Source organism: Bombus flavifrons, chromosome 8 (assembly GCF_040668555.2).
Source record: "Bombus flavifrons isolate JBK064 chromosome 8, iyBomFlav1_principal, whole genome shotgun sequence".
Lineage (NCBI taxonomy): Eukaryota > Metazoa > Arthropoda > Insecta > Hymenoptera > Apidae > Bombus > Bombus flavifrons.
In genome coordinates, this window is record NC_138449.1 from 14,028,868 (window position 1) to 14,055,835 (window position 26,968).

Sequence of the window (26,968 nt, forward strand, 5' to 3'; positions counted from 1 at the left end):
TTAGAAATCATTGCCACAAGCGCAACTCGTGAGGTTATGCGGCTGCGTTGGTACGACGAAAGCTTTTGCAGAATCCAGAACGATAGAGGGAGTCGGAGAAACAAAGAGAAAGAGAGAGACGACGAGAGTGAGACGAAAAGAGGGATAGAAAGGGAGGCGCGAACAGAGAGAGAAAGATGGAAGAAAGGGTAGCAAGTTGGAGGAACGCTGGTCCACGGTACGGTGGGGAGTCCAGCGTGCACCGTGCATCCAGTTGTATACCTAAATGCGTACGGCACTGTTTTAATAGTACACACGCGTAGTCACGGCCCAATGAATTGATCCCGCGAGGTGCATCCCCCGGATAAAAAAGATGTCGCGCCATCTTTGAGGGCACTCCCGCTTCCAGAGGGCTAGCGCGCGCATTTTCGATCGTCGACCGTCAGCCAGCACATACCTTTTTCTCAAAGCGAGCGCGCGTGTTTAAAACAAGTTCCGATTTAAAAGAGAAATGAAGAAATTTCTAAATTATCATTTTAAACCGTTTATTAAAATTGCCACTGAATTAAATTAGGACTAAATACGTTAAGAACGATGAAAAGATACCTAGAATTTAATTACTGATAAAATCATAACTTAAAGATATCGAAATATATAACATGTAATGTTCCAACTATTAAATATTTATAGTTCTCGCGTTATTCCAACACGTAAGTGCTATACACGATGGTCGTTATTTGAGATCGATTAATACATATGTAACAAATATCGTTAAAGAGTGACACATCCTCGATGCATTACAATCGGAAGCGAGGGTTTCCAGTTGCGTTCATCGAAGTTCCGTCGGATGATGTGCGTGAGAGGAAGTGAAAAGTAATTTTTTTCAAGACTTAAGAATCGAACGAATCTAATACGAGGAACGTTAAGTGCGTAAGACTGTGAAATATCTATCCATTTTGTTACAGTATACGTGGAAAAATATTTTTACCAACGTTTTATAAAAACTTTGCTCCTAAACGTTCGTAAGATGGCACGGTTAACGATGGTGTAAAGTAACGATTGAAAGTAACGATGTAATCGGTAGAATTAGTTGATACGTAAAGAGATTAACAATAATATTCGATGGAATTCCGTGAACGACTGAAGTGCGTCAAGTGCCGACGGCTTGATCAAAGTGTTCGCTCTTTGAGACGTCCCCGCTGCCAAAATCACTTTCGCACCGAGGGCGACTAATTGACTCTTTCCCCGGTGAAACACCGGTGAGAGTATGGGTTTATTCGAAGGTAAGTAAAATTGTCCGATTTACTACACTGTCGTATTTGATTTGATAAGTAGTTGTAAGGTAAGTACGAGATATAATTTATAAATATCGTAGAAGAAAGAAATATGTATATTTGTTTGGAGCTTGCAATACTTTGGAATCGAACGAACTCCAGATTTAAATGTGAGTTCAGTACGGAAATCAAAATTTTCAAATTGAAAATCAAATTCGAGGTTTCTCAAGTTCGATCAGAAAATTCAAACGATTATACAAGATTTTAAACTTTTTCCCTGATGGATTTGGCCGTACAAACGATTCTCTTCCAATACTTTGATAAGCATCTCTCAAAGGACGAACGTGCGAAAAAGGGTTAGGGAATTGCCGAAAAGGCAGTAGCAAAAATCAAATGGTAAAATAACAGTCGCGTCGATCGTTTCCGATCTTGATCAAAACGTAACGATTTGCACGCGTACAGGTGTAATTTGACTCCGTAGTTCGGATGCTGGCAAATTGTTCGTCTATATCCGTCGAACGTATCCCAATACATATTACGTTACGGTACCCGCATGTCTCACGAGAGATTCAAAAATCAATATTACACCCCTTTCTCGATAATTTCCTTGAGAAACTAGGATTTCCATAATCGTCGATCCATCGTGACAAAAGCGATGCGTCGTCGAAGCATCTTTTTATATTGGTCCAATGTATTTCCATTTTCTCGAACGAGACGTTCATCGTATTATATAACAATTATAAACGTATCTAATTAAATTATGACGAGACTATTTACTGTTACTATTATTACAGTGCTTTATCATCTAAAAAGTCGGAAAATCGGACTAGCGTTGTTTTTGTTACGAATTGCATAATTCTTCTATTCCAAGTAGAAATTGCACGAATTAAAAACCCTTGGAGCAGTTTCACCGTGCTTGTTCTCTATCGATGAATCGAGAACGCGATACGCACGCGATAAATTAACGCGTAACAGGCGCGCGTGTCAGTTTTCACGCTTGTTCGACGTTCGTTCTAATCACTTAAGTGCCTCGTTTCGAAAACATTTGCCGGAGGAAAGAGAAAGGGGTGGAAATCGAGTTCTCGAAGATACCTCAAGACGGATGAACCCAGCACCCTATTTCAAGATAACCAGTGCGTGTCATAGGTGCAACGAAACGCGTCCCCGTTTTCGGCGCGTCTAAACGCTGCTAAAGTAAATAGGAACGCGTGTTACGTGCCGTTACGACAAGGGGCGTGTCGTTTCCTAGAGTCATTTGTAAGGAAAATGTCCGGTTCTCGAACGTGATCCTTTTCCGTGTCCTGCTCGGTACCCTTCCGTAGCTCACGAAACAGAGAAAACTTATGCGTCCGCGCAGCTGTCGCGTAAATCTTGCTGCAGAACCCGTCGCTGCACTTTTTTCTCTTTCTTTTTCCTCCTCCAAACATCAACTGCGTATTTTCAAAATTCTTTTTTTTTTTTTGGAACTATGTATCATTCATAATACGTAGATCTGTATTTGTATTACAGCGAAACACTTTAGGAGTCTCTTTTTTTTTATTTTTTTCATCACACGGTTGTTTTAGAATAGATTTTGAAACTTGAACTGGTTTAGTTGATCCAAATAAGAGAAAGAACGAGAGATTGATATTAGAGATATTTCGATGTTTGTTTCTTTTTTATTTTGTTTAAATTATTTCAGGATACACGACGAAGGCGTTATTCGTACGAGTTTCTGAGAATCCAAGGTATTCCAAACTCCGTATTCTCCGGAATCTTTATCGGAAAAATAATAAAGGATCAAGTTAGATATAGAACGAACGGATTGTTTATTTGCTACTGGCAGAGACGCACTTCTCACTAGAACGACGTCTTAAATGTAGATCGTCGATTAACGCTGTTACATACTTTGAAATTGAAACGTTTTCAGCAACTAATAATAGTAAGATTGTAAAGTCCGCACGAGTGTACAGCATGCAACATCCTGGCACGTGCGTAAACATCACTTAGGTAATTCCAACTCTCAGCTTCGCGACACAATAGTCCCGGAATAATCACATTTTGCAAATTCAAATTCGTAGAAATTTAAAAATGGCAATGGCAACAATGGCAACTTCTCTTCGACGACTTCTTTCTTCGTTGTTACCAACGATAAAGAAACATTCAGTTTCTATTTCTCCTGCAACCTTTCGATTTACTTGATGCAACGGTTCTAAAATTAGACTCGCGCCAAAAATTTATTTAGTCTGTCGCGTTCCCGTCCCTGCTATCGGAAACAAATCAAATTTGTCGACGTCGTTAAATCACGGCTTGGCCGTTCAACGCCCGAGACCGAGAGAGCAAATATACAGAGGCCCATAAAATCGCGTTCCTACACGAATCACCCCCGTGCACGGGTTGCCCGACGTCACAGCGTTGTCGACGAATTTTTATGCCTCCTACTTTTTTCTTCCTTTTCTCTCTGCGCTCTCTATTTCCAAAGAAAAACTTCTTCGTTAATGACTACGCGTATCGTAGACGTCATTTACGTTCGAGTTCTCGTGCTTCGTGATACAAAGCTATTCTCTGTTCCATTCCCTTTCAAGCGTCATATCGTCTATGGTAATTCGATCGACAAATTTTACGAGCCTTGGAACAAAAATACGTGAAAATTTTATCCACGTATTTCGACTTTTATTTTATTACATTGGTAATTATTAATTACTCGAATTTTAACTCTATTGCTTCCAGCCTGTCGTATTTTTTCTATCATTAGATACCTTTTTACGTTTGAACAAAATAAGAGGAACGAAGTCTCGTTTCAATTTTATATCAAAGATTTTCCTAAAACATTAGAAATTCGTTTTCCGGTTAGAACGAATCGAGACACGAAGAATTCGAGAATTATAACAGAATTAACGATTAGGAAGTCGTTTCCTCGTATTTGTCTCGATTTCCTCGTTGTTTGAAGAGGAAACGAAGGCGTGAACATAAGAAAAGCGATCGCGATCATTTTCCGGAGGGATCTCGCTTAGGATCAGAGAAGCCGCAAAACGGTCCAGCTGTTACATGTTCGTTTTAGCGGGCGGATAGGTGAAAACGACTTAAGCGTTTCGACATGTGTAGAAACACGACATCCGATACTTCCCTGAGACCTCCTACCGCGGTCGGTGCTTGTCCGATCAAGATTTACGACGTTGCATCCTCTAAATGGCACGAGATCGCCGGTACACGCATTATCGCGTTCGTTTATAGCGCAACAAGTAAATAAATTTCACGCGACTAGTCGAGAACCACCGTTCATCCGTATTTTTCCATCTCTTCTACTCGTGCAATTATTCGTCTCGTAATTGTACCTTTTAACAAGTTTTATACGCTTGTCTCTCTTTTTTTCATTTTTACTGTTGATAGCGATTGTTTCATAGTAACGAAGTGGAAATACGTTCGATACAATCGTACAATGAATTTACGACGATCGATGACTACGAGGAAAAATAATCACTACGAATGATCGTGATTGTTCGAGCGAAATATTGTAAGGAAAAAAAGAAACACGCGAAATGAAGAAAAAATTTGTTTCCTCGACAAACGGAATATAAATAATGCGATTGACAGTGTTTGACACATAAAGGGGTGACGTAGTCCTCGGCAACATCATTTTTCCTTGAGATACTAAGTGACGAGGATAGAAAAGAAGAGGGGATAGAGAGAGAGATAGCTTCCTTTACGTGAAATCTGTAACCATTCTCGTGCATGTAATTCCCACATGACTAAAATGAGGCCCCCGTGGTGGGGAGATATGTAACATCGGGATCCTGAGTCAAGCTCGAAGTTTAGTTTTGCTTACGACGACTTTAAGTTCCGCCGTCTCTTGTCCTCTGACCCGACTTACCGAATTGAAGAAATGATACTGAATCGTTATTATCTTCGGGAAAGTTTCGTGCCTCTCTTTGTCAGTACGATCGATGTGCCACGTATCATTCGCATTTGAGTAAGTGGGCATTTGGATAATCTGAATACAATATGAAGAGTGAGTATTTATCCTAACTCTAAATCGACTTTGCAATTGTATCTTTGTACTAGGTGCATAACGTTCGTCAAAGTTATTACTGGACCGCAGATCTCGTGTATTCGTGGAAGATTCGAAGATACACAGAATGCACACGATACGAAATATTACGGAAAAATATTAAAACGATTGTCTACCTAAAGTTCCATTCTTCTGACTTACATAAAAATACAAATCTTCACAAATATCCACGGTATCTATAGTATCGTTCGTAGAAGTAATAATCGCGTTTTACCGAGATTCGATTGGTTTTCGTTTTTTTTTTTCCCCGCAAAGAAACTTTTGCCGACGAAAGGAAGCGATTCGCAGGCAATTTTTCTCTTTTCCTGCTAACAGTCGCGTTCTTCCGCTACTCGAGCTACGACTTCCAATAATCCTGCTAAATTGCTAGGCCGTTCGGTCGAAGTTCGTCCGTGTATCGGGTTGGCTTAGTGAAACGGGAGAGAAATCGTTAAATAAAAGCGGCCACGGATCTGAGGGCCGAGGGAACGTGGCGAATAGTAAAAAAAGAGCAACGTGTGTCGCGGGTCGTCACGGCAGGCAACCCCCATCGTGGCTTATGGCGTACGACCACGTGAGATTCGAGAATTTCGTCAGGCTCTGCGTTGCCTTTTGTCATCGACTGGGTCCTGGGCCCAGTTCTTAATTCGCAACGGCGACAACGCCGACATTACGACCAACTAAATTAACTTTACGTTATTTCTCTTCCATTCCTTATTGATACTGATAAAGAAAGCAGATAGAAATAATTCTTTTTACACGTTATACATTATTTTTGACGATTTAAATAGATACTCTCGTTCTATCAGAATTTTTGCATTGAGATTTTTTTACTTTTTACTCCGCGATTCCTTTTGTCGAGAGTTCTAATATACCGATGACTCAATCGTTAAAAAATGTTATCAATTATACCGCGACAAAGAGCGAAGAATTTCTCCGCGTCGTTTTCTCTATTCGACCATCCTCTGTACGCGAAAAATGCTTCATGTAGAAGAAACTAGAGTTTAATGATTTCACGGTGATCGTTGATAACCTTCGAGATAGTTCTCGATGTACCGTAGCTGTCCCGTTGTCGTTGCACTCACATGCATATTTTTATTGCGCGTGTAGTTGATGCTTATGATATATGCAAGTCTGATTATGGTACAAGATGCCTCGTCAGCATAACAGACATCCTTGTTATCGTAGCGGCGTCCAAGGTTACACCGTTGGTACTTAACCGAACACCGATTTGTTCTTCCTCCCACGTTTATTTCTCGTCCTTTTCGTTTCTACGTGTTTTGATCGACACGCTGCTTCCCACGCGTGAATGTCTGGTTGCATCCCAGCTTCGTCAATTAATTCCATCACCCGATAAATATCTGTATCGCGCGATTAAATAACCTTTTTTCGGTCACGCGCGCGCGATGGAGAATTTGTGGCACCTCGTCCGTCGATCCTACCGACGATATTTTGCAATCGTTACATGCATTATGTATAAATAAACGCGTAAAGCCCGGTTTTAAATGCGGAATAAATTAAACGCGTGATTAATCGTCCGATGAAATGAGTCTCTTTTTTATATTTCGCTGAGTCGCCGATTTTCACACGTGTGATTCGTGATTCTCCGTGGCAGCGATTTTTCATAGCAGAATATAAGGCAAACCGTGGTTTAGCAGAAGGCCAACTCGCTTTCTTTCACTGCCTCTCTTCTCCATAGCAAAGGCGTCACGGACCGCGAGACGAGTCGTGGCGTTTACAGCCGAATCGAATGGCAAAAGCAACGAAACACGGACCCGAGGAACTGCTGCTTCGTCGAAACTGATTGCCTGTGTGTTCCATCTTACATTTCGTTACAAAACAAAGCACTCGTCTCCTCAAAATACACAGAAAGTCTGTTACTAAAATCCGTCAATCGAGAAAGAAAACCAAAAAGAACGATAATGAAATGAAAAATACCGATTGGTGGGGCTGCGCCAGTAAACAGACAGTTTCACTTCCAAGTAATCAAATTCATAGTCAAACGATATTCGTACCAATGAACTTTCGCACCTTTGATTCAACTTAACGATTGAAACATTGCACCGTGTCTTCTTATTGTTGCGAGACCCTCGATTCTGATCGAAAAAAAGGAAAGAATGAATAGAATTCATCGATCGATGTTATTCGCAAGAACGATCGTGCGATAGTCGACAAACAATAGTAAACAAAGTATGCAGTAACTTCGAATGTCATTCCAAACATTGTATACCGCATGATACTCTTGAAGGTGTACCAGGAAACGAAGAAATTCGCTAGTCAATTGTTATACTTTCTCTGAAAGTGGCCTCGTGGATTCGCAGAAACACTGCAAATATACGACCCATTTTCCTTTGACGCGCACCACCTCCGAGCGCTGATGTATACCTCGGGGTGAGAGTGCAAAAACGAGGAGGTGATAATAAGCCGTAAAGACTGTGAGACGCATCAGGAATGCGTGAAGCGTTTATTCCCTTTAGGTTTACGAACGGCTGGATGTCGAGCACAGTCCAATCATCAAAGTGGCAATATTTCAACGAAATTATTGCGTTGCAAGATGTCACTGATACTTGCAGCGTTTTTTCTCTCCCTCTCTCTCTTTTTCTTTTTTTTTTTTTTAAGGTACACGACGAGGATTCATTTCATCGAAACGTAGCACTAAATTCTTTGAAGGAACGGATACTTGTAAAATTTGAATCGTTTATCCATATATCCCATATAACTCATTACATATAATTAATAAACGCGAGTGTAACGAACATTTTTCGATATTCATGTTCATATTTTTTAGAGCAGAAGAACGAAAGACGAAGAATGTGTCGCTAGTGATTTATCTAAGACTGTCTAGGGTCTAGACGCTGCTTTACAAATATTTGTAGTAAACACTGATCTTCTCGACTTCTTCTTCTTTGATTTGTGTACTCAATTTATATCGCTCTCTATATCATAATTCTTCCGCGCGCCAGGGTGAAAATCGGGGATTTCAACGGACCGCGGAAATCGTTGGTGCTGTCCTTTCCCTTCCTTTGATTTAGACGTGACATACTGTAGTTTATTCGGCAGTTCTTCACACGCTTCTATAATCGAATCCTTCCAATTGTTAAGTACTTATAATATATCATCGCATTCAAAATATAATCAATATAGTTAGGATACAAAAAGGAAAACGTCGAAAGAATTTTCAACGAGGGTTCGAAGTAAAACGAAATTTCGGTATTTTAACTGGAAGAAAACGCGAGAATTATCTATGAAAATCGTGACGTCAATCAAACAGCGGGGAAGTCGGATTGCTTGGCCGCGAGCCAAAGTGTAGAATAATGGTGTATGTTAATCTTGGCGCTAGGGATCGTATCGTTTTAAACAACATCCTATTTAACGACCCCTCTCACGATCTTCAAGAACTTTAGAAATTATTCCTTTAATTAAGGTCGCGTAAAAGTGTCTTGAGAATTTTTGCAAGCTGACATGCCTTCTCTCTCGCGCGTATCTTTCGTATTATGAAATTGAAATGCGTCGGTGAAGTTTTGACAGAAAGACGTAAGATGAAGTTGTAACCGAATACGGTAAATTTCCATAGATTTCCTCGGCGAGCAAAACCGTCAGGCGTAATTGGAGAATATTTTTCCTTGCATACGCTCGTCGCAACGATGCGTCCTATGCAAGCGACGTATGTAGGATGTTATACTTTGTAGAGTGTGGCGTCATTCAACGCAGTGTACGTGTCCAAGTGGAAAACACTGGCGACACCAATTATCCATTTTTGCACGGAATTATCGCCGTCGACCGAGATAACGGTGACCATGCTCGCGTCGCGTACAAATCGTTTACAAAGAGAAGATACTCGAAAAACACCATCGAACTTGGAATTCCGCGATGGCCTTGCTCGTTATCGCCGCGTGAAACACTCTCAGATCAAAATAATAAATGAACACCACCGATGCATCGACATCAGTCACCCTTTTACCTCTAACAAGTTTCTACCACGTTTATTACGTCGAAGAAACAATCTTTCTCTATTAAAAGCATAATTTTAATCGTTGCGCTGAATATTTTCCGGCCACGTTTAAAGCTATACAACAAATTACTCGGTTTCTCTCGAGTACCGTAAATTAGTTCGCCTTTCCTTCCACTGTCTGAGATAACAATTGTCAATGTACGTATAGGGACGACTGGTTCCTGTCGTTGTGGTTCCTACCGGTTCGTGAGCGGTACCGGGGATGACATAGTGTACGTTGGGTGGCCATTTTAGAGGCATGCCTGGACGATCAGTCACACTTAACGTCAGGACTGAAGTGACTTAGTTTAGGGCTGTTTAAGGGCGGGCTGTTCGCGGATGAAAAGCTTGGGGGCCTCGCCCATTCGAGACCGTCGGGGTGCGAGTCTCTCTCTCTTTCTCCGATGTAGTTCCATCGTTTCTACCCTCTCCATCTTCTCAACGAGGTACCAACTAACAACGTGAATGAGAGGGCGACTTCTCTACTAGCCAGCCTTTCTCCTCTGTATGTTCATCCCTCATTCTCCCGCGTCTTTTTCTCCGAAAGTACTCCGAGAACTATATCGTCGTTGCGACTAAGGTACGTACGCACACGATCTCGCGGAAACGTTTCGCTTCTGTGCACGCACACGTCGTTGTTCGGTGGTTTACGCGGGTAGTTACGTACGAGGGAGGCTTTCTGACGCGCGCGACGTTTCCTCTTCGTCCCGAAGGGTTGTTAGGTATTTCTTTTTTCCCTCGTCCACGAGGGAGCAGATTGTCGTTACTCTAATTGTTACTCGTACGTGTCATTGTCAGTCGGATAAAATATCCCCGTTTTGCTTCACCCTACAATTAGCGATCCACGGAGACAATAGCCGAAACTTCGATCCGTTTCTGAATTCCTATCTGAAAGCGCGCTTTGTCGAGACTCGCGATGTATTTCCGGGAGCACGACAGTTCCGAAAGAGTTCCGAGAAAGTAGAACAAATTCGGCAACCGTCTACAACTTCCATCTACCGCATGCGACAACTTAACGATACGATCGTTGCCTGGCACGAGTTTACAGGCCTATACACTTACCTCTCACGTTTCAGCATCGCGACTCTGGCGTCTAAACAAGGTGTCGAATTCGTGGGTGGCCGGTGCTGCTGATCCATCAGCCCTTTTAACACTTTTAACATCCTTAACCTAGGAATACTCCAAAATTCGTTTATCTTTTATTGGCTCATCCTGTCGCCAGTTAACTAAAAGCAGTGTCGCCAATCACAACACTGTGGATCGCGCTTTCGCTTTCATTCTGCGTACACACATACACATAAAATAACTACAAAACGTATTTGCACATATTCTTATCCTCTAACAAGGTATTTTTTATCAGGTTCTATACCTTGTCTTCGCAGTATCAAATTTTCCTAGACGCATAAAGGTACTACCGACTGATACGCGATTTGATATACCCGAATCTAATTAATTAGCACGTGGATGCTATAACGAATACTATAGTTTCGTAGCTACCTTAGCTGCCTTTGTCTTCACAAGATATCAGTTTCCGACAAAGAATTACCTACATACACTGACACTGTATCGTCACTGCATTGGCATAGCATTTGAGATAACCAGCGAAAGAATCGCGCAGAAATTTCATAAACGAGCGAAGCTTCCTTTCGAACTCTTCCAAAAGAAAGAACAGAAGCGGACTGTGAATTCTCTGCTCCGTCGTTACCTAGCACGAATGCAACGAATGCACACGCTTCATAGCGAGAAATTGGTAGCATGTTTCTTTTAAATAAACGCTCGGCCAACGCAATGAGATCAGCCAGCTTGTCGCTCGCTGTGTATCAACGTTGGCTGAAAGACGTAGAGAAATCCGAGGTGCACGATTCGAGGAGTAAGCGTGGAATGGGGGAGGAAAGGTGTAAGATTACCGTCTTTATACGTTTCTCGACTGGCTGTTGTTTGTTGGGTCCACGAACAACATTGTAAGTAAATGGAGTAAGTAGTGGAGACCGTGGGGTTATGCTGGACGGGGCCACGTGTTGTACCGTCTACGTATCAAACGGTAGCTACGTAAGAACGCAGATATGTCAGCCAGCGAAGCGTAGACCGGTCCTCGTGATTCTACGTGGTCAGCAAAATGGAAAAGAAACATGGCTCGTAGCGCAATTTAAACGCTCCGCGGTTCCAAGTAGCGAAGACTCCACGTGGAAGGAGTTCATGCAACTCAAGCAGAAGGTACTTTGATCGTTAGAACACGTGTTGGTGCTTCAGATAGGAAGAGAAAAGATATCACAAAGAAATCGAATGGCTATTTAGTTTGCTTCAGTTAGAAGCGTTAAGTTCATGTGATTATAAGGGGTATTTAAAAAATTCTACGATGCTATGCGAAAATGTGATGTATAGTTAAGTTAAAAGGTTCGTGGATTGAGTTGTTTGGTTATCAGTCGATGTTCAGGCATTTCCGAGAAATGTAAACGTTCAAAAATATACCGGACGCATCTGACGGGAAGAAACGCGTCTAGAAAATATCCAGAGTAAGATATTTATCATAACTCGACACATTCGTTTTATATAAATTTATATTCTTACGAACATGACTAAAGAAATAGCATCGTGACGAACGTTTCTGTTACACAGTATGATACTTTGGATATTTTATATATTTTTACATGCCATGTACATTCTTGATTCCTTATTGATCCTTTAAAACCGCGTAAATATTTCCTGCGAACGTATAAACATTCGCAGTCTATTTGTAAAAAATAGAAATCTATTTAGATTCAATTTATCTAGTTGTATTTGCGATAACATAAAGTTACGTAAATATTCGCAGCTTCCTTTGTTGCATATTTATGCGCGCATTCGCAGATTTATCGTCGTACAACGACCAGCCCACGAACTTTTTGACCGAATCGGTATAATCGAACGATGTTCGTTAGATTCGCGACAATCTCGTTAATTCCGATATTTGACCAAAATGTCCGATAAGGTGTAGACGAGATAAACTGTGCAGCTTGTACGTCTTCGGAGCGATATCAGAGAGAAAACAGGCGTCGTTCGAGAACCGAGGATTAATATCGAGTGTACCCTATAGTTTTTGAGCAAATATGCAAGATCCGTGTGCGCGTGGGAATAGTGACAAAGATAATATTTGTTGAGATTTACACGCGTGCCGTGTCGACGTTATTTTCGTATCCGTAATACCGCCGTGTCTTCCATGATCGAGCACACACGAGCCGTGTGTGCAAGCGAGAAAATGGCACGGTTGTTCGCGCGCCGCAAATACGCGCTCTATGAAAGTGTCGGAATGCGTGCATCCCTCAATGAGAATAAATTGTCGATTATTCCGTCAATTCCGAGTTTGCACCGATGGATGCGACAGAAACGTAACACCGGATGTTGCCATTCGGTGAATGCGCATCCCACGCGTAAATTTTACGCATTTTCCCTTGAACATTTTCTGAAATGTTTCGGTAAATACAACGACAACCGAACATCAAATATTCCAAACGTTTCGTAGAAAATATTCGATGATAAAATTACACGGAACACTTTTCATACAGGAACAAGATACAATTCGGATATTTTTATCCGACGGAGGTATGTCCTTGGAGGATAAAATAGAATCTTTGAGATGTACGGCTAAGGATAAAGTAGACTTGTCATATGGCGCCAAGAAGAATCACATTGGGGTGAAACGTGGCCAATTGTGTTCGTTCTTTTAATGGAATAGGTCCATACTCGCTATCGTTCGTATCGTACCTATGGTTAACGTAAATATCGTGGTTTATGCTCGAACACGCTGTATGCTAATATTTAATTTAAGCTACGATCGTGTTACATCATCGTACGGTCCTTTCAAACAGGGGAATGAAATTCAATCGCGACGAACTTGGCCTTTGCGTTAATTTTTCTTACTCGTTAGCATAAATTCTTTGGAAGAATATTCAAAATGGTTGTACAATTTTTTCTATTTTCATAACGATCGCAATTTCACTCGATATTAAAGAATTTTTATATAAAATACCGTATCCTTAATGGTTCCTCTTCTACTCTTATAATCGTGAATCGAAGCGATGTTTTCTTATAATTATTTTCCATCCTCACTTCTTACTTACTTTCGTCGATCGTTCATTTCGGATTTACTACGTTTGGATCTTCGATCTTGAAATTTGTTCAGTACCCAAAAATGACCAAAAATCTCCGGAAATGGAGTTCAAATTCGTCCCACCAACAAATCAAGTTCTGTCTACGACCTAGACCAACCACGTCGACCAGTCAACCTTATTTCGGACTGTTAAAATGCGCAAGCACACTCTCGGTCCGTTGTGTCGTGGGATCGGTGAATAGATTTTCTGTCGTGACTAAAGGGGGATGATGAATCGCGCGTGTACCAGCCCCCTTGTCTTTTTGTCCAGCACGAGGGCGTTCTTAGGACGTAGCAAAATGTACGGCGGGGGTGTAACAGCCAGAAAAAAGAGCGCAGGGGATGGTTATGCGTTGTATCCGACAACGAGAATGTAGGTGAGCCGATGTTAAGCCGTTGCGGAGTTGCAGGCTCGCGCACCCTCGACAATGCATTGAGACGGTCACGAACGACAAGGATTGTGTTTCCTGTGCCCCCCGTTTGTATACGACTTTTCTACGTGTACCACCGTAATCGTTCGACGATGGTAATTCACGGTTTGACCTAGTATCGCACTGCTGGATACGCTGCAAAACGAAACCGAATCGATTTGTCGAGTTTACCGAGGGTTTGCTCAAAGGACCGAGGAATTCATTAATTCTAATGGTCGACCATGTCGCATTCAGGTGTCACGATTCAGACATTCTTGTTTCCTCAGATCCTACGCCGTGATATTTCTTTGAAAATTCCAAGTGATTCCTGATTTCGGGAAACGTTTGCTTGTAAAGACGTTTGGGAAGATAATAGACTCGTCATCGGATGAATCGGAGATTTTGGAATTCGTAAGTACGAGGGGAGAGAAAGATATTCAGATTTTCAAAACGTTGGAGAAAGCGTGTTCGTAAACGATATCGCGGATCGATCAGGGGAGGGAATATCGCTGCTGTCTTGTTTTGTCAGAGAGCGTTCGAAATTCGTTTGTTTAAAAACGACACGCGTTACGAAACACGGAAGAGAATGCGTACGTGTGTTTGGTTTCATTCCTTTAATGATGTTGCTTGTTCGTAAATATTTTACGAATTCTTCGTGCAAGTACGGCTGATTTTAATCGACGTGACTGTTCCTTTCCTTATTGTTATATAACGTGTCCAACGAATGACAACAGTTTAGAAATTTTCTAGGCACTCCATCGCAAATTGTAATCCATAAGTAGAAAAAGCTTTAAATTGAACACCGTATTCGACCATCGCTGAATAGGAATATTATTACATATATGTATGTATTAAATATCATTATATACATTGAAAGATTGTACGTATATCGCGTAAATATATTACTGGACTATTTATCGCGTACATCGATCGTATCTTCTGTACAACGAAATATTTTTCTTGTCCTGTCCGGACAAAATTTCTGCTAACCACTTCATAAATATAAAAAATAGGATATCCAAGAAAAATATTTTTCTCCGTAAAACGCACGTCCCAAAGTCACTTTATCCTTGAAAAAATCAATATTTATGAATCGATGACCTCGAATGACACGTTTCCCCGGACAATCCTGACCAAGCTAAGGTGCAGCTACGTGTTGCAACTAAGTGTAGCTAAAGTGTACCGCGGGTATTCATTGGTACGACGGTTCGCAAATAAACTACCAACCACCTCAGCTTCTCTGTTTCGAACCGTTATAGTCTCGTCCTAGTCTTGGAAAGGTGCGAAGATGACGATAGAAGGCGAAGAAGAAACATATGTTTCGTATTAGATGTTTTCTACCTGTCGACCCGAGCCAAGGCGTATAGAAAGTATTTAACAGAGAATACCAAAGTAAGCTTGCGAGGGTAACGCCAGGAGACGAGAAACGTGTTCCCTAAGGTCGTGGACATTGTGTTCCGGTAACGGCAGGTTCTTTCTTTTATGCGGAACATTTTGGTGACACATGTTTCCTATTTCGAAATGCACTTTGCTTTTGGCAAAAAGGTGCATAGCAAGGTGATTATATAGCCCAGTCATAAAACGAGGTTCTAACCTGTCACAGTCTTCTTGGGGTTTTTGCCCCGGAAGGATTCGCACACGCGACGAGATCGTCGCGTCTCAAGCTTCATCGGGCTGCGAACTCTTTCCGAACATCGTTTCAAAAAATTCTACTCTCGTTACTGTTCGTTTCAACGCTGAGTCAACTGACAAACGATTCGTTCCTCTTACACAACTGTATTCTACGTTTTATCGCAAAATTTCCATCGTTTTTATACAAAACGTAGCAACGCAGTTTTGACGAAATTAGAAAGTGTCTACTCTAATAATCTCTCGTATAATTATCGTATAAAATACAGGTGGTTGCACGTCGTTGGAAGAACTAACAGACAGGTAATAAATTCTGTTCGCCAATCGGAACGGTAGTTCCAACGATTACCCTTGTAATATTTCAATAGCTCAAACTTCGGACAGTTTTTTCTCCAGATTCACGAGTAATTGTGGGTAGAATAGAGGCTAGCTACGGGTATCTTGCAGTGGGAACCCCGACAATGGAACAGTACAGCCACCAGCAATCGTCTTTGCTTTCGATTTTGTCACCCGTCACCTCGATATATATGACGGTCCAGCGTGGACCACTTGGGCTTTCTCCGACTATCTCTGCTGTTTTTCTCTCATTCGCCCTTCCGTTTCTTTCTCTTTCCCCTCTGTAGCTGTCTACTCTCATCTCGTTTCATCTTCCTATCTCGTCTCTCTCGCCTACAACGGAGAACGCAGACAGGGAAGTTTTCACGTGCGTGTACAGAGGGGTCTTTCGGCTGACCCTGCTCCAAGGGTGGAGCTTAAAATAAGGGTGGTACCTCACGGCTTACCTACCCCATCGAGAAACAGCATCGGGGATGAGATGAAAGCGAAAGAACGGCGGTAGGAGGAGAAATATGCCGACGGAGGGAAAGAGAAAAAGACGAAAGGCGACACGAGGTTTCCACACTTTGTACGCTAGTCGTAATTTCAGTGCAAAGGACGTCAGTTGTGGTGCGTGTATCCCTTGTCGAGATTCATTCCATATGCATTTTCAAGGTCGTGATAGGAATCAAAATTTCCAAATTCCAGAGGATTCTACCCTTCGTTTTATCTCTGAATCTTTTTTTACTTTTATTTTCGTTCAGAGGATGCTGCGTATTAACGCGTATTAATGCGTATTAATGCGTATTAATGCGTATTAATGCGTATTAATGCGTATTAATGATTATATATGTGTGTGTGTATGTGTGCGTGCAGATGTGTATGCGATCGAAAGAAAATGTTGGAACAAATTCGATGATATAGCCGAGAGTTTCGTGGAAATCGTCCGTGTTGTCCAGGACACGTGGTCAACTCGATGTTACGAGGAGCACGAGGAATCTTTCAAGTGTCCAAGTGTCACGGACGGATTCCTATGTAAGTGTTAACGTTAGTAAACGTATTTGATCGAATCGCGCGCGTCCAACGCGAACATAGAAGATGGCGCCCACCGGCGAGTTTCATGATCGTCGTGTTATTTTAAAGAGCGATCCTTATGTCGATAGTTGGAAACGGAAACAATCTCAGAAAGATATCGAAGTTTGTTTCAAAACATGTCAGTTTGAAAATTGTCGTCGATCTACTTTTTCTTGAAATAAACTCTTTCAACGTTTGTTCGAGCTGGTTGGTGAACGTTGTGATCCTTTCGCGAGGACGTACAACGTGAAAAAAATAAAAAAACTGAATTTGTTTTATCAACTTGTTTCGATGATCAAATCGTTTCCAGACATATCTACTCGTCGTTAATTTTTCAGTGCGTCGTAGCGTCGTACTTGCTAGTTCCAATTATTGTTCTTAAGCTCGGTTCATTCAGGCTCTTTAAACTTACACGTTCATGAACCTATTCGTTCCACAATCACGACAAAGAAGAAAACTTTACGATGTTCTTTGTACCTATAGGGAATGAATGTTTTTTAACCGTTGATTCTAAGAATACAGGGACAAGTACAACCGATTCATTTCTACGCTGTTATGCGTGTTAACTCCTCTGTGGTACTTCTAGGTACTACGTTAATACGTACCTCTAGTCTCGTCGAGTCTCCGCATTCTTTATTTTCCTTTCTCTCCGTCGCTTTACGAGTGAAACTAATTAAAACCGAGAATATCTGAATTCGTTTCGTCGAGTTTTCTCGCTAGATACAAAACGCTTTTACTCTACTACCAAACTACTTTTAGACATTTCTTCGTCGTATTATTCTTTGTAGGAATCTTTCTTACGAAATAATCACTGAGAAATAATCGAAGAACGAAGATTCTCTACGTAGAAATAAATGCGAAAGAAAGATACGAGGCTGTATTCAGCGAAATTTTCCGTAGTCGGCGTATATTCTTATACACTTTACAGGGAAGATGTTGAGATCGAGTCGCGGAATTGGTGACTGAAACGACGGAGCAGGAAAAAAATGCATTATTCAAGCAAATTTCCATTCGTGAGAAGTCTCGGTAGATGGGTAGCTACGTCGTTAGATTGCTCTCTTGCCGGCGTTTTAATGACGGTTTGCTCCCTTTGCTTTCGGTTCTCATAACGAGCAGCTTCGGCGTCGTTATGGCATTCGGTGCTGTATCGTTGTTCGACGACGTCGATCGTGATATTAGCAACGTTACGTCCGTGAAACTCTTTCCTACAGCACCGCCATTTCTTTTTCATTCTCGCGTATTGTTTACGTACGTTACCTTTTCTTCTAATCTTATGAACGTAAAACTCTTGGCTTAATGCATTCCTTCGTTTCTTTCTTTCTCATCGCTTACATAAATTTCGTATTTTATAATTGTAACCTTACCGTGATGTTTTTCTGTTTCAGACAACAATTCATCTTCAGACACTCTAGACCTCAGCTCGCACAATCACTATCCTCTGAACGGTAATTCTGTCCCTAGTACGTCCGGCCCGCAGGAAGTCGTAATGAAGGAGAAAAGCAAGAAGGCAGCGCGAATCCGCCGCGACAGGGAGAATCAAGAGTTTCTGGAGCTCGCTAAGCTATTGCCTGTACCAGCCGCCCTCACGGGCCAAATGGATAAGGCTAGTGTCATTCGATTGACGACTAGTTACTTGAAGATGCGAGCGTTGTTCCCAAACGGTACTACTCTAAAATATCATCCCATAGAACGTAACATTTCCAACTAGAAAAGATGACCATGCAACCAGAATTTCAAACTGTTAACCCATTCAGGACCATCTCTTAAAATCTTAGAATTTAGGCGAAGAAGATAGCAACGAGAAAGATATTAAGCGACTCCTTGGAATTCCTTCTCTCAGCTACAACGTTAAAGAGAAAAATCTCGCGATGTTAAGTGATCGAAAAGAATCGCAAAAAAAATTGGCCTTTAACGAGTTAATAAGTAGGAATTGAGAAAAATTCGCCGATCCCGTTCGAGGATGTTTAACGGGGTTCGCTTCGAAAATAGTCGGAGAAGCAAATCGATTGGTAATTTGTCCGAGTGAGTGGTTACGCGGGGCTGATACTACGCGCCGAGTAATAAACTTCACTTAGCGGTAAACGGATTGGAACGATATTCTTTGTTAATTCAGCCACCGGACACTTACGCGCAAAGGGCAAATAGTATCGGATGAGATGGATGTGATTGCGCACTTAATGCATTGTTAGTCCCCGCTGCTTTGTAAGCAAAGCATGGGGGCTGTTATAGTGTTACAATGGCTTCCCCCGTCTCACCGCCTGCCCTCGCGTTCTTACGACATCGATGAATTGAATTTCAAGTGGCTGCATCCCTCTAGAATACGGTCGCGTCTTTATTCTTCGAAAAAATGAAAGGAAAGGGAGAAGGAAGAGAGAAAAAAGAGACACGTCGCCCACTCTGTGACACTTCTAGGGTGTTCCTTTTTTCATTCGCGTGGAAAATTAGCCGGTGAACAGGTAAACGGGCGTGAAATACTTTCAAAAGGATAAATAAACTCGTTCTGTTTCGATCGTTCGTATCAAGAAATCGCCACACTGTGTGCGCGTTTCGTCTAATCGTTACTGTGAAATTATTTAATCGTCAGCCAGTCAGAATTTTATCGATAATCGCTTACCTAAAAATTATTTCATCGAATAATTCCAACGAGATTGTCGACCAATGAGATAAATATCTGTGATATCAGGTCGCAGCACCGTGCCGCCGAGGTGGCAACGATCAAGCCATTTTCCGTGAAATTCCACGCGGCTGCAGAAACCGCCCCTGCAGCTGCAATTGTGGCAGCTCGCGCGTGAATGTAATTAATGCGCAGACACGAAATACTTGGCTATAGGCTTGCTTACACGTCGTGTATGAAACGTCGCTAGAAACATGTATATCGGGATGACGAGACCGACGCGTCCGTACGATGTGCGTCGCGTCCTTACGGAGAAAACCTCTTTTCTTAGTTGTTAGATCGCAACGATTAAGTTTTAAAACGATGACGAGCGAAAGAACCGAGCGTGAGTTTCCTTTTATTCACAAGCAATAGAAAAACAAAAAGAATACTTTCAACGACATTTAAATGTCGCCGTCGTTTAGGAAAATTAATTCAGCCGAAAGTTTGACGGTGGTGAAATGATTTTTCAGGGCTCGGAGAAGAATGGGGCGCTTCCCAGCCAGGCAACATATCCCTGCAAATCGCCCTCAAGGAGGTGACTAGTTATATTTTGCAAGTAAGCACTCATCGTTCTCTGTGTCGCGCCTTATAAATCGATCTAACGGTCTTACATACGTTGTCAGACGTATAAACGTCAACGTTTAGCCTTTGGTAGTACCACAGACAGATGCTTCATTTTCTTGATTTTTATAATTTCATCTCCTATCGAATTGAACGAGATAAGGGCGCGACCAGGAGTTGAAAGCTGTTCTGTTCGATACGAAAGAGATCAGGCCGTAACGAGGCGTTGAAATCTAAATTCTAAAGACCAGAATATTCTTCTCCTTTTTTCTCGTCTCTACGATCGTTCGATTACGTTTGAAAGAAGATTTCTTTATTTTAGGCCTTGGATGGTTTCGTGTTTGTGCTGGCGCCTGATGGAAAAATTATGTACATAAGCGAAACTGCTAGCGTGCATTTGGGAATGGCACAGGTCAGATATATACGTTTTATCTCCTTCTTATATCTATTTCGTATTATTCAATGCAAGTATTCTAAGCTTCTGCTAGGAAGATGAAAATTTCACGCAGAATCTCCTGACGTGAAGTGTTAATGAGTTCAGGTGGAATTAACGGGTAACAGTATCTTTGAGTACATCTACCAGAACGATCACGCTGAAATGTTATCGGTCCTAAACCTACCGCAGAGTCCGGCGGATCTCGCTGGTTTCACTTTTCCGCCTGCGAACTCGAGAGGCGAAATCGAACTGGAACGCGTCTTTATCCTCAGAATGAAGTGCAATTTGGCGAAGAGATGTGCGGGACTAGTCACGGAGGGATACAAGGTAACGTAATCAAAATTATGTAAAAATTCTTCGATTCGCGTCTTTCCGACGTTAAAATAATTAAATGAGAATTTTCCAAATTTTCACTTACACCGCTATAATCTTCAGGCCACTACTTTGTATTTTCGTATGCATATACCTTTCATTTTGATACTCTGGTCATTGGTTGACTTTCAGCGTTACGAATAACGATAATATAATTACAACGATACACGTATTTTAAGAAGATAGATTTTGCGTTAGAACTACGAGAAATTTCCTGAAATAATTCGAAGGTTAACGATTATCTTGGAGACGAAAGTACGCGATTATCGGTTTATTGGGTTTCGTAAATCGCGCAATATTCGCAGCAAACAAACCGCGAGACAAGGCGGCGAGGAGAAGGCGTTCAACGATTAGCATAACGCCTAGGCTGCTTGCACAGGAAATCATAAAACGAATAAAAATTCAAATGCTAAATAAGAGATAAGAAGTGGCGAGCTAAGTAGGGACGGTATTGTCCTGGTCACGCGCCAGTCGAAAAGAAAACGGCCACCAGGTAGAAGGCTGCTTAAACTCGCTCGGCTGCATCCGTTCTTTCCGTGCAATAAAAACACCGGCTACGTGAACGTGTTTCATATATCCGGAATAATCGAAATTTACGAAGATCAATCTCTGTGGCCGTGGTTCCTTTGTGGAACAATTTTATTTCAGTCGATTCCATTTCGTTCTCGATTCGTTTCGATTTCAGCTTTCCAGATAATTTTTCTATATTTCGAACGTGTCTTTCCATCCGTTTGCTTTCGGTAGCGTGTTTTCTCTGATAGAAAAATCAGAAAATTGTTGACGTATTTACAAAATTTCTTTTATTTTATCAAGAATTAATTACGCGAATTAATAACTTCGAAGTGTCGTTTATAACATTGTAAAATCGATAGAATATAATCTTAATTCGTCTACTATATAGTATCTTACGAGATTAAATATACGATATACGTGTTTCGTTTAGACATCACAGTTTCCATTAACACAGCTAGTCTTTTCATCAGTCAACAAGAATCTTCTTTACGTGATTCGTGAATTAAGAAATTTAAGAAACACGACGACAACGAGTTTCTTAAACGACAATGTAATTTTACTGGATATGAAAATTATGAACACTGATTCTGTTAATGCAAATTAAAGATCGATTTCATTCTATGTAAATAAAATCATTACAGGTCCATTAATTTTATGATTAAATCACGCTCTATCAAAGATAATCGATCGTCTTAATAATTTTACATGTATAATTATTTACCGTATTCTTTCAAATATTCTCAAATCTCGCTCAAGCTACCAATTATATTAAAGCGAATATCTGAAATCCACTTTTCGAGACTGGGATCGATGTTCCGAACACGGCGCGCATCGTTATTCATGGATTACCCAAATTACTTTCATCGATCCGATTAAATCAGTCTCCCTGGTGCGGTCCAGATTTCGTCGACAATTGCTCGCCACGATTTACGATCATTAATACTACAAACGATTTACCGAAAATCAGGATATCCACCCCAATACTTTCACGGATGATCCACGTTGGTTTTACCAAATGTTCCACATATGTTCAGGCAATAACCATTATTTCATTTATCCTTCGTAAAGGGTAAGCGCAGAGAAAGGGACCTGCAACACTTTGCACTTGCCGTAGCAAAAGAAACTGCCCTCGAAAAGGAAAATGTTTGGCAAATAGGTCGTTCAAGCCTGTAGCGCTATGATGACCGTGGCTCTCGACGAAATCGCACACAGAAAAGACCCCAATAGGCGTTGAGTAAAGTCATGAATGCAACCCCTGTAAGCTGTTAAAGGCAAGTTCCCCGAAGGGGGTTATGTGGGACGAAGGTGGCTCTTTGTATGGCACTTAGGACACACAAAGACCAAACCTATAGTTGGCTGGATTTTGCGTAGGCGCGAGTAGGCGCTTCGTCCGATTTTCAGTGAATTAGATCGACGATTGCGCAAGCGAGTCGAAGGGTCGCGATCTTCGGCAATCACGAACGTTGCACTTTTTCTTTTATAATGTTTAACTAGTTTTAAGAAATTTCTATACAAGTAAATTGCGGTGGAGAAGCAAAAAAAAAAAAAGAAATAGTTGGAATAGTTGGAAAAAGAACAACTTGTTAGATTCGTAAATACAAGTTTCCCGAAGATAAGTGAGAAATTTATGAAATTTCATAAACGATCGTTTCTAATGTATTTGATAGGGTTCAGAAATATACATGATATAACTTAATTTTTAAATAACCAAAGTTGGAATTTTAAACGAAAGAAAAATCACTTTGGCAGCGAGGAATCATCTATTGCGTAATCGTTTTCGTGAAACGCGAATTAGAATTTCATTGATTCTAAATTTTATCGAGTTAAACTTAATCGAATCGTTCGGGAGCCACAACGAGAAGATTGCGGAAATGATGTTAGAAATATTATTTTTTACATCGTTTCTGGAATTTATGGAATCCATTTTGGGTAAATGGAAGCAAATCATTTGTTCATCGAATATCAAACTCTTATGTTACTATATAAAGAAATTAAAGAGTTTGTCTTCTGAGACTCGATTTAGCTCAATTTATTACTGGATGATACTGTATCTATTAAAAATCGGTTCTTCAGCGCGTCACTCGAGCTCGTTTCCACAGACGGAATCGAGCGAGTCCGCACCCCGTTACGAATTATGTATTTCGTTTCTTGCCGGTTTCACCCTCGTGTTCCCGTACTCGCACGCTCGGGCCCGCGCCGATGCATCGCGAAATTGCATATGAGAGAAGCGAGAATGCAACGCGGGCATACGGAACAAGCCTATTTGCTTTACAAATCCGCCATCTACTCGAGACACAGGCGACGTTGAACGAGGCTTTTTTCCGTTTCATCGGCCATTTAATTAAGCAGGAATTGTTAATTTACCCCCGGAAGCGGCGTTGTTCCACGCGAAAATCCGCACTTCAACCCCCCCGATGAACTCGCTCGAGTGTCGCACTTACGTCCTGTCGGAACCGCTGTATAACATTAAGAATAATCACGTGCACATGTGTAAATAACTATAAGTCCTCCATGTCGAGTATATCGCCCTTAATTGCGATCTTTCGTTTGAATATTCTCCCTTTCCTACCTTTAAACTGTGACCCTGCAGTTGATCAAAAGTTAATTACGAAATTCCTCCGCGAGAAGTTAATTAAACCCAGCCTAAGCAAGTTGGGCCAATTTTTAATTTCTCTGAAAAACTTTCCAACCTTTTATTTTAAAAACTAATTGTACAATTGAAGCGATATAAGCGTCGGTATGTGTCGCAAAATTTGTGCACATTTTTATGCAAATCCAGTAAAGTATGGATGAACAGTAAACGATTCGGATTACCTGCGGAAAGAGCATAAATAAATAAATACACCTAACCATAGAAGCTAATTTGAATCTCAGGAAAGACTAGAATCGAAAAAGAAGAAGGAGATAGTAGATCTTAACCAAAAAGTGTTCGCGAACGATATTTCTCTACATAAATGAATTTATTACTTGTTACAGGTGATACATTGTTCCGGTTACCTAAGGTGTATCGTAGAAGGACCGGTAGGCTCGGAATACGAAGACGGTGTAGGTCGACACTGTATTCGAAAAGTCGGTCTACTAGCGGTGGGTCATTCTCTGCCGGGACGTTGTCTGACAGAAGTGAAACTATATCAGAACATGTTCATGTTTCGTGCGTCGTTGGACTTGAAGTTGATCTTCGTGGACGCGAAGTAAGGAAGAAAATCAATCGTGTCAGACATTATTTCGGTGAATCACTTTTATTTGTCTGGTGGCTCGATCGAATTCGACCAACGGGAGAAGAAAAAAAAGGGGGGCGGGAGAAACTCGACGAAACAACGAACCAGATTATTTCTGTCGCAGTAATTACGGTACGGTGTTAAGTTGCGTCGTCGATATTTCGACGCCGGGGGAGAGAAGGGTCCTGCTCGGCGGCCATTAAAATCAGTTTCGTGTTACCACGGTCTCGCTAGATATTTTTTCCCTTCCTTCCACTTTTTTTTATTCTTTCTATTTTTTCTTTTTTTTTTTTTTTTATTCGCGTCAAATAAATATCCCGCGCAGACAAGGCTATATCATACACGTATACGCGTTTCAGTCGCGTGTACACGTTGGGAAATGAACACGTGACGGAGTATAAATACGGGGTAGGGCGATGGAACGCGGGATGAAATTTTATATCGCGCCCGGAAAATCGATCTCCATGGATGACGACGGTTATGTAAACCTCGAATTCGACTGGACTTTGGCAAATCCCGGGAAAAATAAATATATTCCTCTCTGAAATATTTGTAGCCAAAGGAAGACAGTATAGCGGACATTGTAAGGTGTTTTCATCTTTCTTCTTGCTGTTGCAGTGTATCGCAACTGACTGGCTATGATCCACCGGATCTGATCGAAAAGACGCTGTATCATTATGTGCATGGTTGCGACATGATGCAACTGAGGCACGCTCATGGAACCTGTAAGTATCGCAAACAATTTCTATCTTTTCATTCTCTAATTTCATCTTCAAAGGCAGTAACGTATACTCGAATTGAAAGTAAACGCTGAAATTTTCATACTATTTTTACACGTTTGATATTCTTACTTGAAACGTAACTTGCCTTAGAACTTGCACGATATTAATATCTATATCGGATGTTTATACGAAACACGAACAAATATTCCAAGTCCTATAGAATTACTGTTGAAAACGTTATAGACAAAGATGTTAAAAACTGATACGATGGATATACTGTAACAACTGTAACTATGAAGGAGGCGAATAGTAAATAGGTGTCGATCGAAATAGGCCTTATTTCTCCTGACGCGTGTGTATTCGAAAGCGGTGTCAGAGGCGTCGGCGTGGTATCAGAGTGCTCGAAGAGGCTCTCGCAAGGCCAAAAGCAGCTGACGCTGCTTAACTCGGCGACGCCCTCGCTGACGAAATATCCTTTGATCTTTCTTAGCTCCCATCCTCCGCGAGTCGACTTTTCAGACGAAGCATCGCAGTATAACAGCATTTCCCTTTTTTCTCTCCTCCTCTTTCTTTGTCCCGTCTTGTGTCGCGCGCCAACACGTTAAAGTCTAAGTATATGCATACGTATTACATACACGGTGTACATTATTGATTGAACAATGCTGCTATGGCGCTATGAGCAGAGTAGAAAAGAGAGGCTGGCCCGATGTGTATACGTGTCTAGATGCCTACGTGTGTGTATATGTGTGCGCGTGCGTGTGTGTGTATTTGTGTGTGCGTGAATGTCAGCGCGAGGGTGAACGAGAAGGAAGAGAGGGGATAGAGGGGGAAAAGGGTGGTAGAAGAGGGCAAGAGAGGAGGAGGCTGTTACTGCTATCACTGTTTGAACAGACTCGCAGTTTCACGAGCGCAACTCGAAGGGAGCCTGACATAATGCCACTAATGTCTGCGCCTGCGGATTGTACGATCGACGTTACGCTCGAAAATTTCCTTTCATCGATTCACGAAACAGCCTTTTCTAAAATATTCGACTATAAAAATGATTTCCGTCCGTTGAATCGTCGATCGACCAAGCAACATAATTGTAGATAGCAGAGTGATTCTCGAGATAACGATAAATCCAACGAGTTTTATTCTCCTTCTTTCTGTTCACAGTACTGTACAAGGGCCAAGTGATAACCAAGTACTACAGGTTTCTGACGAAATCGGGAGGATGGGTCTGGATGCAGTCGTACGTCACGATAGTGCACAATTCCCGAAGCTCCCGACCTCATTGTATCGTGTCGGTCAACTACGTGTTGACGAAACCAGAGAACACGGACCTGTTGTTGAATTGCGAGCAAAAGTCCTACTGCTCCAACTCGAGCAATCCTCCCAATACCCCTCTGTCGACACAGACCACCAGCGGAAGCATCAACGAGCTGGACAATCACAGCCCCCGTTCACCGGCGTATCGAACCAGATCAAAGGAATCGCCTGATAACGATTACGCAAACGGTGCCACTTATCCTAGACCCGAGTACGTTGACCTGACGAATCACAATCATTATCTGTCGCCGTCTTATCAGCCGCAAAACGTAAACAGCAGCTCTCACGAAGACAATCTAAAATACAACTCCGACTGGTTTTACCAATATGGAGGTAAGGGTGCTCTGAAGCAAAACT

General features: G+C 41.6%; 1 protein-coding gene across 6 annotated transcripts in view; it reads left to right on the forward strand.

The window, feature by feature from the left end:
• The first annotated feature begins 264 nt into the window (after window positions 1-264).
• Window positions 265-26,968, forward strand: part of sim (bHLH transcription factor single-minded) — a 31,251-nt gene continuing 4,547 nt past the window's right edge. Inside the window, exons 1-8 of one of the 6 annotated variants that reach the window (XM_069118253.1) lie at window positions 265-1,262; window positions 18,211-18,486; window positions 19,952-20,037; window positions 20,365-20,454; window positions 20,584-20,805; window positions 24,340-24,554; window positions 25,200-25,306; window positions 26,459-26,944. In XM_069118253.1, the coding sequence (XP_068974354.1) occupies window positions 1,247-1,262; window positions 18,211-18,486; window positions 19,952-20,037; window positions 20,365-20,454; window positions 20,584-20,805; window positions 24,340-24,554; window positions 25,200-25,306; window positions 26,459-26,944 (1,498 nt within the window). In that variant the 5' untranslated portion in view covers window positions 265-1,246. Of the gene's footprint in view, window positions 1,263-5,063; window positions 5,242-16,639; window positions 16,787-18,210; window positions 18,487-19,951; window positions 20,038-20,364; window positions 20,455-20,583; window positions 20,806-24,339; window positions 24,555-25,199; window positions 25,307-26,458; window positions 26,945-26,968 lie in introns of those variants that run through there. The other 5 variants (XM_069118254.1, XM_069118256.1, XM_069118252.1 and 2 more) reach the window with 5 other exon arrangements.